Source organism: Meleagris gallopavo, chromosome 4, assembly GCF_000146605.3.
Source record: "Meleagris gallopavo isolate NT-WF06-2002-E0010 breed Aviagen turkey brand Nicholas breeding stock chromosome 4, Turkey_5.1, whole genome shotgun sequence".
In the NCBI taxonomy this organism is placed as follows: domain Eukaryota; kingdom Metazoa; phylum Chordata; class Aves; order Galliformes; family Phasianidae; genus Meleagris; species Meleagris gallopavo.
The window spans coordinates 5374277-5389792 of record NC_015014.2 but is presented as its reverse complement, the minus strand read 5'-3'; the positions used below and the strand labels follow the sequence as shown (position 1 = coordinate 5389792).

At 38.3% G+C, this 15516-nt stretch overlaps 1 protein-coding gene across 3 annotated transcripts; it reads right to left on the bottom strand.

Annotated features, from left to right (window-relative positions):
- Positions 1–9333: 9333 nt before the first annotated feature.
- Positions 9334–15072, bottom strand: CBR4 (carbonyl reductase 4). 3 transcript variants are annotated; one of them, XM_031553009.1, is made up of 6 exons: positions 15054–15072; positions 13056–13198; positions 12401–12521; positions 12155–12291; positions 11447–11581; positions 9334–10113 (listed from the first exon to the last, which is right to left on the bottom strand). In XM_031553009.1, exons 2-6 carry the CDS (start codon positions 13195–13197, stop codon positions 9935–9937), a joined length of 714 nt encoding a protein of 237 aa, XP_031408869.1. In that variant the 5' UTR covers position 13198; positions 15054–15072; the 3' UTR covers positions 9334–9934. The 3 variants fall into 3 exon arrangements, with proteins under 3 accessions (XP_031408869.1, XP_031408870.1, XP_031408868.1); XM_031553010.1 differs by lacking the exon at positions 15054–15072 and having other exon boundaries at positions 12401–12601; positions 13056–13318; XM_031553008.1 differs by lacking the exon at positions 15054–15072 and having other exon boundaries at positions 13056–13317.
- Between the last annotated feature and the right edge of the window lie 444 nt (positions 15073–15516).

The window sequence follows — 15516 nt, the reverse complement described above, 5'->3', positions numbered from 1 at the left end:
AACTGCAAGAAACAAATTCCAAGCCAGATACTTGTCTTATCAGTCTTAGAGCTCTCATGGAAACTCAACTGTAATTTAAGCACAACTTTCCCTTTTTTGAAGGGGCAGTTTATCTGTGCTGCATAGATTAAAAGCTCCAGACCCAGATGAACTGACAGATTGGCAGTTGCACACTTCACAATTTAAAAGGAACTGGTCCAAATATTTTACTGTTGGTTTTATGATTGATTAATGTTTTTGGTGTCAATAAAAGCTTTTATTTATGAACTCTGCACCAAATAATTTGTTCTTATACAGCTTCGTTGAAACTTAACGCTATCAAAAATGTAAACCCCAATCCATTTTGCTAATTAGTGTAAGAATTCCATATATCAGATTCAGGCTACGTCCAATCTTATTCCATTAGTACTTTCAGGCTCAATTCTTGGAAAAGTTCCAGGCAATGACAATAGGTAAAGGAGAAAAAAAAAAAACCAACATGTAAGTTTCTTAGTACTGTCTTAAAACATTCTCAGTAGGTTTAACTGATGTTTTTTTCCATGCTTTCTGGGAATGTAAACACTGTTTCTGAAAATCTTATACTGGAAAGAGGGCAAAATCCTTATCTGCTAACAAGTAACACAGTATGAAGTGAAGTTAAAGAGATGACCTCTAAACTGTCAATTTACACTGACTGAAAATGCAGTAAGAATGAAAAGGATACCCTGCTTTACAACATATCTGCACTCCAGCCAAATACTGTTTACAACTATTGACCAGCTGAAAAGTCGTATCACAGGGATATCCACTCCTTACAGAAAACAGAAAGACAGAACAGGATAATGAAACTATGAAGCTAATAAGCATTCTTGTTTCCCCTAAGACTGCATCTCATTTGCTTTCAAACATTATGAACTGGCTCTTGCTATGAATTTCTCCTTTATATTACCAAACAGAAACAATTGAGAGAAGACTGAGGCTAAGTTTTTATTAATACTTAAACAGCCTCCAAACAGTGAGCAGAACATCCAAAACCATTAATCATTTAAATAAGTAAATGGAATTTTCTAAATAGGTAGTGCCCATCTAACATGAAGACAAACCAAAAGCAATTAAAGCAGCAAGGAGCAATCTCTTCACATAAATACATCTGCTATCAATCTCTGAAAAAGTCAGGATTTTCATGAAGCTGTACTTTAAGAAAGAATCCCTTCTTGAAAGATATTACAGGCACTCTGCATTTTACCTAGCTACCACTTTATGTTGAGTAACAAGTTTTCATGAGATAATAAAAGAAAGTGCTTCATATTTTCTCCATTCTCCTGAGCCATAAATTGCAAATGTCGTGGACATGTTAGTACCTGGTGGAAAATAATCCCAAGGAAGATGAACTCTACTCTGCCATTTGGTTTCCATTCTGGTCACATCAAGTTCTAAGGGAAGTTCTTCCTATTAAACATGAGGGGGGGAAAAAAAGCCCGGCTCCATGACTAATGGAGCAGGGAGATTCATGCCCTGGGAAAAGGGGAAAAAGGGAAAGGGTAGGGAGGCGGGCCTAAAAACAAAACAGCGGCAAAGATCTGAGGAGGAAAGCCAATTTACTAAATATAATGTCAGAATGCAAGATAACACAATATAATACAATTACAATTGAAACTAATAAATCAAATAAAATGAAAGAGAGCGTCCGAAAACCAAAGGCCTTACCCTAATGCTGAAGCTGAGCCATCTAGGGAGAACGCACACTACTGAGATGAGCAGAAAGGGAAAAGGGGCATCTCGTGACCTGCAGACAGGCTTTATCTTTCTCTCTGAGGGGAAAATGGAAACGCAAGGTCCTGCAGGATATGTAGTTCCTCTTCCCTTCTGAGACAGCTATATCCAAAACTATTGATGATCCATGGAACTGGAGCATTAACTCTTTAACTCCCAGTGCACTACATGATGTCATGATGTGGAATACTGATAACAAAAATCATAAAACCATGACAATCTTTTAATCAAGGAGCACTGTTGTCCATTAACGCCTTTCTGAAGTACTTCTCAGATTCCACCTGGTAGCTCGTATGATGTCTCTTCCAGGTGGCATAATCACATAGGCTTTTTCAACAACACCAGAAAGAACTATGAGGATAATCAGTACAACTACTGCTACACATAGCTCCTTTAGCCTCCTATATGAGCCATTATTATATCTAAAGCTATTCTGTTTTGAAAGACCATCCCTTTCAATGAGTTTACCTTCCGGTTCAAGAGATAAGGAGCTCCAGCTATTGAATTTGCTATTACCTAAATTTCTGCTGAAATATTCACTGTAGCCCGTTCCAGCTGTGCTACACCTAAAAAGGGAATCAAAGCTCTAGCAGAACTATGGTATCCAGTCTTATATCGAATCAGGGAATTAGAGACAGAACGTTTATTAAATTTCCTCCAACCACCTCGTGCAATGCCAGTCATGCTATTGGTAAGAAACATTTGTAATGGAGAAGCCAGGTAACTCGTAGCACAATCCCCTGTCCAATTGCATTGGTCAGGCTCTTGAATCTCTACACAACCACCAATACCCATCTGGTAAGTCACATGACATGTTTATTGCTCGTGTCACATAGGTAGTGCTCCTGCTGTACAGGTAGTCTGCCTATCTTCATTCCTTTTCTATAATTTGTTGGCTGATTTCCCTCAGCCACTCTACCTTCAACCACAGTTACCTCAGTCCAGTTTTGTTAAGCTGTCCTAACCATGTTCCTGAGGTATTACAACGTTGAAGAGTTTACCAAAATCATCCTAAAAGATATGCGTTCTAGGGAGGAATTTCCTGTTTTACACTGGTACAAGGTATTGAGTATCTCAGATGGATTCACCTCCATCCAGTTGTTCATAGGGACTCCAAGAAGTGGAGAACTGAAATTGTTGACTTGACCACATACCCAGCAGTTACCGATATTAGTATACTTCGCAATGTTTTTCACAAGAGACACATAAGCTTTTGTGTCAAAAGCCACGCTTCTCAAATTTACATTTCCAACAAATACAAGAGCCCATTTTGCTGCCTTTGGATCTGCAGTTTCAAAGATCCAGTTGTTTTTCCCCTCGCCTTATTCTAACCAGTGGATCCGCGAGGGTAGACTCCCCAGGTCCGCATCGCTCCTCGTTAACAGGGGCTTGCAGTTGAGCCCGCCCTCCCTTCCTTCCCTGCCTTTTTGCCAGACACTGGTTCTTCCAGTGTCCTGGCTGTCGATAGATGGCGCTCTGGTCCTTCTTCAGGGACCTCCTCTGTCTAAGCTCTCATTTCCCTAGTTTCTTGTAAAGCCACCACCAGCATCTTTTTCTTTTTTCCTTTTTTCCTCCTCCCTATTACTATACATTCTCCATGCTTCAATCCAGCAATTTTTTCAAATTTCTGCTCTCTAATAATTTCAATTTCTGCAGCTTTCATCAGATGTCATTTGCAGCCTGGCTGATGAACAAGAAAATCAGTTGTTGTATTCCTATTTCTGACCCTGGGTCTGAAGAATAATGTCTTCTCATGGTAGCTCGCAATTTGTCCAAAAAGTCAGATGGGGATTCCCATGGAGCCTGTCTTATTGCATACAGGGCTGACCAGTTGATCATTTTCAGCATGGCTCTTTCCATTCCCTTCACAATCCATCCCCTATAAGCTACCAAAAGATCCCATCCAGCAGCTCAATTAAGATCCCAATGCGGGTCCTGCAAAGGGAAAAATGATCCTTAATATCCTGCCCTTCTTCCTTCAAGCTGTCACTGGTCAAATCCTGTGCTGGCTTTAAAATTAACTGTTTCTCTGTTTCTGTCATATGACCTAATAACAATTGGATGTCAGCCCAGTCGGGATTATGTTGCTTAATCAAAAACTGAAAGCAATGGGGTTACGTTAACGGTATCACTTTGGTATGTTTTTGCCACTCCTTTCCATGTTTCCAGGTTAAAGGAGGAAAACTGTACTTTGATTACAATGGGGGTTCCCTCTGCTCCCACTGCTTCCCACAGTGGAGCCTGAGTTATCTTTCAATGACTGTTCATGCAGACATTGGGCTGTCAGGAGGGGTCCCCATCTCTTGCTCACTCTCCTCATCCTTCTGTTTAACTCTCACTGGAGGTTTATAATGTTCTGGCGATTTCTCATTTTCTCTAATTTTGTACACCTTGTGTCCTATACTGCACACAGAGCAATATCACAGAGCTGGTCAAACCCTTCTCTTTCATGTTCCTTTTCCAGGGCTAATATTGTAGGGTCCTGGGGAGGTCCCAGCTCATACTCCTGTTATCATTCGGGGCGGTTTTTAAGGGTAAAGAACATATTTGCATACTCCATTTCATCCCATTTACCTTCCCTTCTCAGGAATAACATTAATTGCAACAGGGTGTTATAATTCAGAGTGTCATTAACGGGCCATTTCTCCCTGCTCTCTAGTTCATACAGAGACATCGATTACAATATTTAATGAGCGTCTTTTATCACACTGAAAACACTGAAGTGTGGTTTTCTCAGCTGTAGAGACCACTCCTTACAGTTTGTGCACAAAAAAAAAAAGTCTGATGAGTCCAAAGTCCCCAGCTGCTGACAATTTAAACACTTAACTAACATATTTCAGCTTCACCCCCCTCCAAGATTTCCAGTGCTAACACTGGGATATTTGGCTTCCTAGATCTCTGTGAGGGGTGTTCTCATGCCAGCACCCATCTGTCTCAGCAGATCACAGGCTCTAACATCTCAAACTCACTTTTTTTCCTTAACCCTTTCTGGTCCTGTTACTTTATTTACGTTCCTGGTTTCTTCCCCAGTGTTCCCCCTGGTTCACCAGCAATATCTTTCCAGTGAGTCAAAATACAATCCAGGGGATCTTTTTGGTATCTCTTTAGACACCCCTTGTCCTATAATAACTTTTAATATTCCAGCCAATCTTAAATATTGGACAAGAGAGAACTGCAGTAGAAATAGGTTCAGATTCACTTTCCACTAGGAAATTAAAAAAAAAAAAAAGTAATTTCACAATTTTAATTTCCAAATCTAAAAAGGTTCTATTAGCTGTTTCCCTCAGAAATAGTTAAGAAGTCTAACAGAAGAGTGAAGCAATTCTGAACTTATTAAACACTTGTAAAATATAACAGGTACAAGGAAAGGAAGTTATCTTCATTCTGGAACAATGAATTTCAGGTCAGCCTATGCATCTTAAGAATGGAGATGGGTTGTAATATTGTTTCTCATCACTAATACCAAGGACAAACACATCAGTTACCTAATTTTGTGCAGGGCGAGCAGCATTCACATCTAAGATGAAACAAGAACGCAGAACCGTAAATGGAAAAAAATAAACTGATGAGTGCATTGCCAGGGCTCTTGCTTCAGAGTTCAGATGATGTCAAGTCAGAATTCAGAACCAAACTCCTGTAGGTGGCGTTAAGCTCGATTTGTTAGTCGAGAAAGCTGACGTAGCAGAGCATTGCTCAGCAGTTACTATAGCAGAAATGCAGCTCCTGCTTACAAAAGATAACACAATAAGGGGAGCTCAAATGCAGTGTCCTTTTAAGGTGAAAACTAAGCTTATTACTTCTGCAATGCAAACAGCTCTTCCTGGAGCTAAATACCTCTGAATATAACACTTCTTACAAATAAAACTCACTGCATGTTAATCATCTAGAACATGTGGTCACGCTCACCTAAAGATGTCAGTCAAAGCACAGGTAACCTCTGTTGCTCAGTTTACAGCAAAAAGGAACCTTCAATAAAACCTACCTACGGTCAGAAGCTGAGCATAATGTGATGAAAATACAACATACTCTGGGACTTTAGCAGAGTTCTGACTTCAAGCAATAAGCACAGCCAAAGACTTCTCTCCACCACTACATCTGCCCCATTTTTTCAAGCACTGATTCATTACCTGTGGTGCAGCTGGTATTGAAAAGTTCTGTTTTCATCAGCTTTACTTAAATGAACTGCATTATACCTAAAAAAAAAAAAAAAAGAAGAAGAAAAAAACCAGCCACATAACTGCAACAGGCAACATCCCCCTCAGTTTCATGCAATACAAGCTCTCAAACTATGCAACACATCAAAAGAGGAATACAGATCAACAGTGAGAGAGGATCATTGCAATATGTGTTTTAACTGCGGATAATAATGTAGTCAAGATATTTAGGAAGTGGGGATTTAGATATCCACTCCTTATTCAAATTTCACTCAACGCTGAAATAATTCAATTTCAATAAACTGCAATTTATTTTTCAAAATCACACCTTACATCCCTGAACAGTTCAGGATATGGATTTTACAAAATTGGTAACAGTGACACCAGTATCAACTTTGTATCTACACAGGTCTTTGTATCTACACTCCCCTAGAACTGTACAGATATATCAACCAAATTCCAACCTAATAATACCTTGGGATAGACTGCCCTCAGGAGGCTGAAATGAGGTATCTTCATGGGATGTCACAAGTGGACAATATACTAAGCAAAAGCTGTTCCTCCCTACATCTCCTATTTATAAGCTGCAATAGTTAAAAAAAAAAACAAAACAAAACAAAAAAAAAACCACCATCACCAACATTACGTGTCCTGTTAGAAGCTTTTGCTGATGATAATCCATTGCAATATGTGCCTATAAATCAGGCAAAGGCCAGACAGACAGTTACAAACACATTTCTGAAGAGAGAAGTGGAAATAAGAATTCACTGATTGAGCTAGGAAAAAAAACAAAAAACCCAAAAATACAACTAGTCCATTATCTTCCCTAAAGCAGAGAAGAGATACAGAGTAATTAACATGCTAGGCCTGCAATGCCCTCCAGAGTTCAACTAAAACAGAGAACATGCAGATCACATACAAAACGTAAACTTAATCAAGTGCAAAGGCAATAGAAGAGCAGTTTTATAAAGGAATAAATGCTGCAATACACAACCCTCCTTCAGCAAGGATATCTATCCTTTCTGAAACAGTAACCTAAGTCAAAGGAAAATCAGAGAGCAGGAATTATGGGCGAGCCAGAAAGCAGGTTGCATTTAAAGAGGACTGCACGGCAACTTAAATGACAGCTACAAAAGCAGCCACCCTCAAAACATGTCTCAGAGGTCTGTTTAGAAATTTTGGGAAGTGGTGACAGGCCATGCAGGCATCAATGACAGAAAGGTGTCACTGGGGCAGAAGAAAAGACCTGGAATAAAACACAGCATAAGTTGAACGCGAGCCCTGGATAGCAGCCTGCTTTAAAGCACTCCCAAAATCAGATGCTGAGGCAAAGTTTCAATATATGCCTGAAAAAAAGAGATTTGGAGGAAAACTGCAGAAATTGTTGGAATAGTGGGAATTTCTATAAGAGTTCATTCTAAACCAACAAGGAAGCAGAATACTGGTACTTAAGTAAATGGGGTCAATTTTGGTGGTAGGTGGACAGTTGGACCAGATGATGTTAGAGGTCTTTTCCAACCTTAATATTCCATGAAAAGATTATAAAGAGCTTTAAGAAATACAGCAGGTGAAAAAATACCACATGAATCAGAGTATAAATCATTCAATTCCACTTGAAGGAATGGAATCAGAGAAACTTTGTATTCCTAGTAAGAGAGTAGACTGAAGTTTTCCAAATTCAAATGAGAAATCATGCTCAGTCAGTCAAGCACACTGTCCTATTTAAGAACTGCTCACACAAAAGAGAAACCAAAATATTTTTATACAATTTGGCATAAATGCTAGATGCCCAAAATGGGAAATTTGAATGTTCTAGACATTCAGTAGAGATTTCTACAGGGACATCACCACAGACTTCACCTGTTACCTACCCTACACGTTCACTAGTTCCACAGTCTGAAACAGCACACCAGGCCAGACAGAAACTCAGCCTGACCAATACAAGTACTGCTTTTCAGAGTAGTCATACACAGTAAATTATGAAATGGATTCTTGTTTTCATATGGTCTTCAGTTCTGAATTCCAAGTTTGAAGAGTAAAAATGCATTTTAAAAAGGCTGCCAACACTTCAGTCAGGTCTTATATCATATTTTAAAACAACAGAACAATTGGGGTGTTCTGTTTTATTAATTAATTAATTATTAAGCTGCATACTGAGATTCTTCTAAAACTATGAATTCAGGTTTTAATCACACACTAAAAATGCTATTGTTATTAACTTACTTAACATCTTCTTTATTAAACGAAACAACAGATAGTAATAATAATTAGGGCCAAAACTCACTAACAGGAAATTAATTTAAGTCTCTTATGTTTGGTTTCTGGACAAGATCCACCACATAGATTTTGCTGGTAAAAAATGAAGGGCAGGTATGGGCAGCAGTCAAGTTACCAACATGTGACTGATGGCTTGACTAGTAAAAATGGGAGTACCAGCTGCCCTTCACCTTCAGTGCTGTCTGAAATTCAACTATTCTCTGGCCAGTTCCTCCTATCAAAGAGAAACATAATTAGCAGTTAGATTTTTGGAAGAGACAAATAGGACACACAGCTTTTCACAGCAAGTAACACCACCTCTCATCAGAGGTATCAGTAAGATAAGGCCTCCAAAAAGGTCAACGTTTATTGATATTTTACATTCCAAAAGCAACACAAACAATTGTAAAACTCCCTGAAAACACAACCATTCCTTCTATTATTTCTTAGTACATACCTGTGAGAAGCTTGAAAATGCGCTGTCTTCTGGCACAAAGACAAAACTTCCCAGCCACACAAATGAAGAAAATCTCAGACTTGAAAGATTCAAAGTTATCATCAGTGAGATCTCTTCTTTCTGTTCTTCAGTTTGTGCCAAGATGGGAAGGAATTTCAAAAGCTGAATCAACATCTGGATCACGATGCAAAGAACATTGGAGCTAGGAGAAAATCCTAAACCACATTTGCAGTTTTCTTCAGAGAAGATAAAAACATCAAATACCAAAAATTACTTGATCTCAATAGAAAAGCCTGAGGTCAACCTCTTGGTAATTTTTCAGTCAGAGAGGAACATCCAAGATCATTTACAGTTGAATAATTACCTTGCTTCAAAAGCTGCTTTGAGTAAAATAAATGGCTATTTTATTGACTATATATACATATTAAAGAGTGTCAACATAACACAGTTGGACTGAGCTGAAGAAGACAGACAGCAGCACTTTGCACTTCAAAAGGAATACTTGTCTTCTCAGCATGCACTGAGACTGTGAAAAGACTTCCATGCAGCAAGGCCTGCAACCATATCATTCACCAGTGACCAGTGTCTGTGCAGCTGGAACTAAGAAAATTACAGAATTAGCAACTCTACTGACCAACAAATGGTCCTTTAATCTAATTAAGTGTACTGAATTAAATAATCACTGTACATACATTTAAGGATGGAACTGCACAGTTTTTGTTTTCATAAAAATATATTGCATATAATTACACCTTGTAAAGGGAATTCAGGAACGCTGGAGACCAAGAAGCTTCTACCTTTGTAGTTCCTGCTATAAACAAAAAAAACAAAGGAAACTCTTTGCCACTTTGTAGGGACTGACTGATAAGAATTAAAACATCATACGGTTCACAATCTTCAAATACATGAAAAATTTTATGCAATCGTAACTGACAGCAAATAAACATTTTATTCACCTTTGTGTAACACAATAATTCAGATTAAAATCTCTACTCCGTTTCCAAACTGGAAAACGTGACTTGATAAAAACAGTGTTTTAAAAATCCATCAGGAAGTTATTTATAATTATCACCATACCAAAGGTAGACCTTTTTTTTTTTTTTTAGAGTTGTTACATATGCAAACTTCATACAACCAAACGGACTCTTTCAGGTAGCTAAACATACCTGTTGGACTTTACTGCAACAAATTAGTCATCTGATTAAAGAATATAAGTCAATTATATACATGAATCTTAGACTAATTTCCCTCTTCTTAATTAGCATGTGTATATTACCATCTTGACATTTAAGCAGGTATTTATTCAAGGTAATATCTAAATCAAAAGCTGCAAGCCTCCATCCACAATTAGAGTACTCCCCGTAACATAAGGGGACTCCAGAAGAAATAAAACAGCTTGTGCAACTTCATGAGGGTCTCCAAATCTTCCAAGGGGAATTGCTTTCTTCAGCTTGTCTTCTTCCAAATGAGCAGTCATCTCTGTGTGAATAAAACCTAAGAAAGGAAAAACATGAAGAGTAACCTAATTTCCAATTAAATTTTCCCAGTGGAGTTTCCCCTGAAACCTCCAACATGACCATCCCCAGCAACCATCCTCCAAAGTCTTAGAAGTCAGTCTGCATCATTTTGAAGCCAAGAACAAATTTTTTTACCTAACCAACAACATAGTTCTGGAAGCATTGAAGTAAAGAGATCCGTGCTAAAAAAAAAAAAAGGTAACTTTTTTGCACTCAAAAAACATTATGACTTTTCTGAAAGACAAAAAATAAACATGCCATCAAAACATACACTATAAAAAAAAACCCATGGGTATGAAATCCCTAACAAGAAACACCTAGTGCTGGCAGGTGCTTTCATTGAATTTCAGAGCTTATTCCAGCACTTTCAGAATTTCTATTATAACTCTTCTATTAGAACTCTCTGAGGAATATTTCTTTACAATTTTGAAGGACAACACTTCACAACTTCAATTTTCTGAGATTTAGTTTTCCCACTGTTGCATTTCCCTTCACAAAAGCTGCAGCTTCATAAAGATCTGATCTACTGTCCATCTGCCACTAAGAATTTGTCTCAGCTTTACTTTCTGCTGTATAAATCTCCCCTATCAACTGTTCAACTCACTAACCAAGGAAAGGTATTTTTCCTGCCTGGTTCATGAGCTGAACAGGGGAAGTCTGAAAGACACAGCAGCAGAAGGCGAGCAGCAGAGTACACACATAACTCAGAGCACAGAATGTCAGAAAAGACATACGAGGCTTTTTTCTTAAGGGTGGTGGTTTGCTTGGAACAGACTGTCTTGTGAAACCATCCTCAGAAACTTTCTTTCCAGACCATCTCTGTTTACTAAAGGGAAAGAAAGGGATGTTTTCAGGACAGCTTCTTATGCTCTTTAATGTTTCTCTAATAATAAATAAACATTCTTTAGAAGCATTCTTTAGAAGAATTCTTTAGCATTCTTTACACAAAGGTAGCTATCTGTATATAGCTATTTCTAATTCTTCCATCTTTAAGGATGGCAGGTTTTGAAGGAGGAACAAAGGAAAAAAACTGGGTTTTATGTAAGTGTGGATAGAGGAACAGGTAGATGCATGCTCCTGAATTTCTCAGCGTTCCTTCGGAAAAACTACAGTGTTTTGTAAAAGAATATATAATATCTTAAACCAGGGAGAAAATAAAACAGAAAAAAAAACCCACTTGCTTACAAAGGTTGAAGAAAAAAATAGTAATTTGTCTTAAGTACTTTCAGAGTACACCAAATATCTAGCAGGCTTGAAGGCCACTCACTGATTGCAGTAGTCAAGAATTTACAAACTTCCCAAAAACTAACCTGGAGCAACCACGTTGACTCGAATTTGCTTTCTTGCTACTTCTTTAGCAAGAGAACGTGAAAATCCAACTATTCCTGCTTTGCTAGCACTGTATATGCTTTGACCAGAGTTGCCTTTAAGTCCTACAACACTTCCTAAAATAAAGTAACATTGGAAGAGGTTAGAACCTAATAGGTTTGTTATTTCAGCTTTAAATTTTTAATAGAAAATGAGATTAAAGGAAAAGGAGTTAAAAGTATATTACTCAAAGCACATTACAGTCTATTGCAATAAGCAGATCCCTCAATTATCTGTGATTTTTACGATGAGTGCATATCTATGTTGAGGAACATGTATCAGGAAAGTAAAATAGGAAAAATATCATTGAAAAAAAAAGGAATTACCACACCAATTTAGTTCTTATAACCAGAAGTTGGTAGATTTAGCTACTGAAAATCCCCTGATAAGGTAACATTGGTTTGGTTTTTTTTTTTTCCTAGAAATATTTAAACTCTTAGGTGTTTATTATTGAAACAAGCTGTCAAGCAACATTCAGAAGTTGCTGAAATTCGATAAAGGAATGAGCACTCATAAAGAAATGCTAAACATAGGAAGAAATATAAAGAAAACAGTCAACTGCAAAAAGCAACATTTCAACATTGCACATGCCAGACCATTCTAGAAAAGTACTTTCCATATAATTCCATGGGATGAGACAAGCAATTTACCTATATTAACAATAGCACCTCCTTGATGATGAATCATACTTTTTACAGCAGCTTTGCATGTCAACATTGTTCCCAAAAGGTTTGTGTGAATCTGGGATACCATATCTTCAGTCTTGGTTCTCAGTAACAAGCCATCCCTGACAAACAGACCGAAAAACACACATGAGCTCACTGCACAACCTCAATGATCACATTTACTCATAGTTAAACGTGATCAATGAGCAGAATATTACACTAATAACTTACCTGTTGATCCCAGCTGCATTAACCAAGTAGTTTATAGGACCTAAATTCCTCTGTATCTCTTCAAAAGCACGATGGACTTCTTGTTCTCTGGATATATCACAGCTAAGTGCCAAATGGCCAGCTGCATTGAAATAAAGGCACGTGATGATAACAGTAGAAAGAAGTTTGTAATTCATAAATCTTAAGAATTTATAGACTCAACTGAAAAAAAAAAGAGATGTTGAACTAGTTATAACTTGAGGAATCCATTTCATCTCCAGAGAATTAAATCAGCACAATTTTCAAGAACTGTATTAATTCATTACATGACAACTCTCATCATACTTTCGGCCTTTTGAAGTCAGAACTTCAGCATGATCTGACTGGTCTCTGTTTTAGCTTGGTCAGGAGCCATGGATGACTCAATTCCTACCAACTCCCTGCTGCAACCTTGAACAACTCCTTGAATCTATTCTACCTGCGTGATATGAATTGCAACATATTCACTTTTCCCAAAGAGTACTGTGAAAACAAAGGTGTAATGAAATAACTTCCCCCCTGCTCCCAGTTTCCTCATCTATTTTAACAATACAGTTCATTTAATGACTTACAACTTTCACAAGTTACCTAGGCATTTGGCAATGAAGAAATCATTGCAAGCCAGCAATATACATACCACCAAGACCGCATGCAGTATTTTGGGCTACTTCAAGATTTCTAGCAATAATTGCCAGGTGGCAGCCTTTCCGTGCCAATAATTCTGCAACAGCTTTTCCTATTCCTCGGGATCCTCCAAAAATGGCACAAACCTTGCCCATCCTAAAAAAATAATTCACAAATTGCAAATGAAGCATGAATTTCAGGCCCAACATTGCAGAGAACAACCACTGTTCTTGTCAATATCACAATCCTTACTTGTCTGCAGCATTTTGTAATACAAGATTATAAAAGTTTTTTTATTTTATTCATGGAAAAATAAATAGCTGAAGTAAATTAGATACCACTTTAACTATGTCTGAAAAAAAATCATGTAGTCTAGAATTTGAGGAAATACTTGATTTACGTATCTAAAAACCGAAAGGTATCACTCAGCTATTTATTCAAAAAACAAAACAGTAGATGTAATTATATTGTTTCTGCTCTATTCTAGTACTAAATTTAGGCTCAAGGTCTCTCTCCATCCTATGTATCTGTGCTGGACATCCAAATTGCAAATGCTTCTGGAGCATGACTTGATAACACTATGTTTACAGCAGGTTTGTTTGTTTGATTTTCTGCATTTGAAGATAGAAAATGCTTTTTGAAATCTGAAATGACTCAGAAATAGCTAGCTTAGATGTATAGGCAGGACTGTAAAAACATGCTCCTGTAGAATGAGATTTTAATTTGTAATCTCTACAACTCAATCATCAGCTGCTTAGGGACTTCTTGAGACAAAGGAAGGATACAAGCAATAGTAATGAATTTCTCTTCCATACATTTAAATAAATCCTTTTTGACCCAGTTATACTTTGCCTTTATTATATCTTGAGGCAGTGAGTTTCATTATTTGTGGAAAAGTACTTCCTTTTGTGTTTGAATTGCTTTCTGATTAGAGAATGCTCCTTGTGTCTTCCCCTTTCTGCCCATAACTTCAGAGACTACACTTCAGCATTTTACCATATCCCCTGTATCCTCTTCCAGGTCTACTTAGTGACTCTCAGACATGTGGAAGCCATCCCATATTCTACCAAAGACTGTAGAAATCCTGTCACCCTACCCTTTTCCTTATTTAGTTCTATTATGCCCTTTTTGATGTGTTTTAACTAAAACTGCACATGCACATACACAGACACTATCAATTCCTATAATTGCGTAATGATTTTAGTCACAGAAGACCAGAAAATGACCGGGTGCTCTGACAGATTTTGGTTACAGAAGACTGAAATCTGCCAGAGGGAGCAGCCCATCCGTTCACAGTGCCTGAAATCAATCCATTTGCCTGCTTTCCAGCTGGCAAGTTGGATTCCTAGGAGCAGGAAGAAGATAGATGCTTCTATCTCAAGAACACATACAAAAAGATGTGCTGTGCAAAGTCAACTTCTCAGTGAGAAAAACAGCTACTATAGGCTCATAGTAAGGCTAACCTTTTGAGTACTCACATTAGGTAGCTAGTCTGCAACAAACTAATCGAGAGGTTGTGCACCCAAGAACTGTAGCTCTTACTGACTCAGCAGACTAGAGGCACAACCAAGCTGTATTTTGTTGACATATTTTGTTAGAAATGAAATCTCAGTCTGCATTTTCCACCACGAAGGATCCATTCTGCTCAGGGACATGATTTAGCAGAGGGTTGTTAGAGTAGTATGGCTAGGTCATGGTTGGACTTGTTGATCTACAAGGTCTTTTCCAATCTGAGCCATTCTTTCACAGAATCAAGCAGACTCTGGGAAGTTCTTGTCTTTTTGTTGCAACAATGTTCTCTTTTCATCCATGTTCTACCCATCCACCCTCTTATACACACATGAAACCTGGAAATAACACAGATTGAGAAGAACCTTTGGAAGCCATCCTATTTAATTCCCCTGCCCAAAGCAATGCCAGTTTGTGCCTCATCACTCGGAGCCTTGCCGAGGTCAGTTCTGAATGGATACCCATAAGTAAGAAAAAACTTCTAGCAACTTAGGAGTGTCACCTTACTCACTGTACCCACAGCTCTCCACAATCAGTTCTGGGATTAACTACAGTGAGATATTTTACAGCCAGACCTACACATATGCTATTTTACCAAAAAAAAAAAAAAACAACTCTGAAGATGTCTGAGTGCACAGAGCCCCCGGAGCTGGTCCCATGGCTTTTTTCCAGTCTTAGGAAGGCAGCCTCTTCAGCTGCATCATCCTGCTCTTCCTGTGGGAAAGGAAAAGGCTCTGTGCTTTCAGAAGGAACGCTTCATATCCTCGTGCGTTAAGCAGCTATTTACAGGAGGCGTGCATATTTTGACACAAAAAAAAAACATATCCTTCGGAGTTGCGACTTGATCCCCAAAGACCAAACTTCCTCCGAGGAACAGCATCTTCTCGAGGCCAGCACGCAGCCCGCCGCAGCGCCCACTCCCCTCTCACGCCCCCGTGCCCCCGTGCCGCGCCGCGCCGCGCAGC

What these genes read in the sequence shown, in the direction of transcription:
- CBR4 (XM_031553008.1), bottom strand. Translation starts at nt 13,251, where the DNA reads ATGTTGGGCCTGAAATTCATGCTTCATTTGCAATTTGTGAATTATTTT. An exon ending in TACTGCATGCGGTCTTGGTG is followed by an intron (nt 12,522 to 13,055) that starts GTATGTATATTG and finishes ATTTCAATGCAG; the next exon opens with CTGGCCATTTGGCACTTAGC. An exon ending in AGTCAACGTGGTTGCTCCAG is followed by an intron (nt 10,114 to 11,446) that starts GTTAGTTTTTGG and finishes TTCCTTTCTTAG; the next exon opens with GTTTTATTCACACAGAGATG.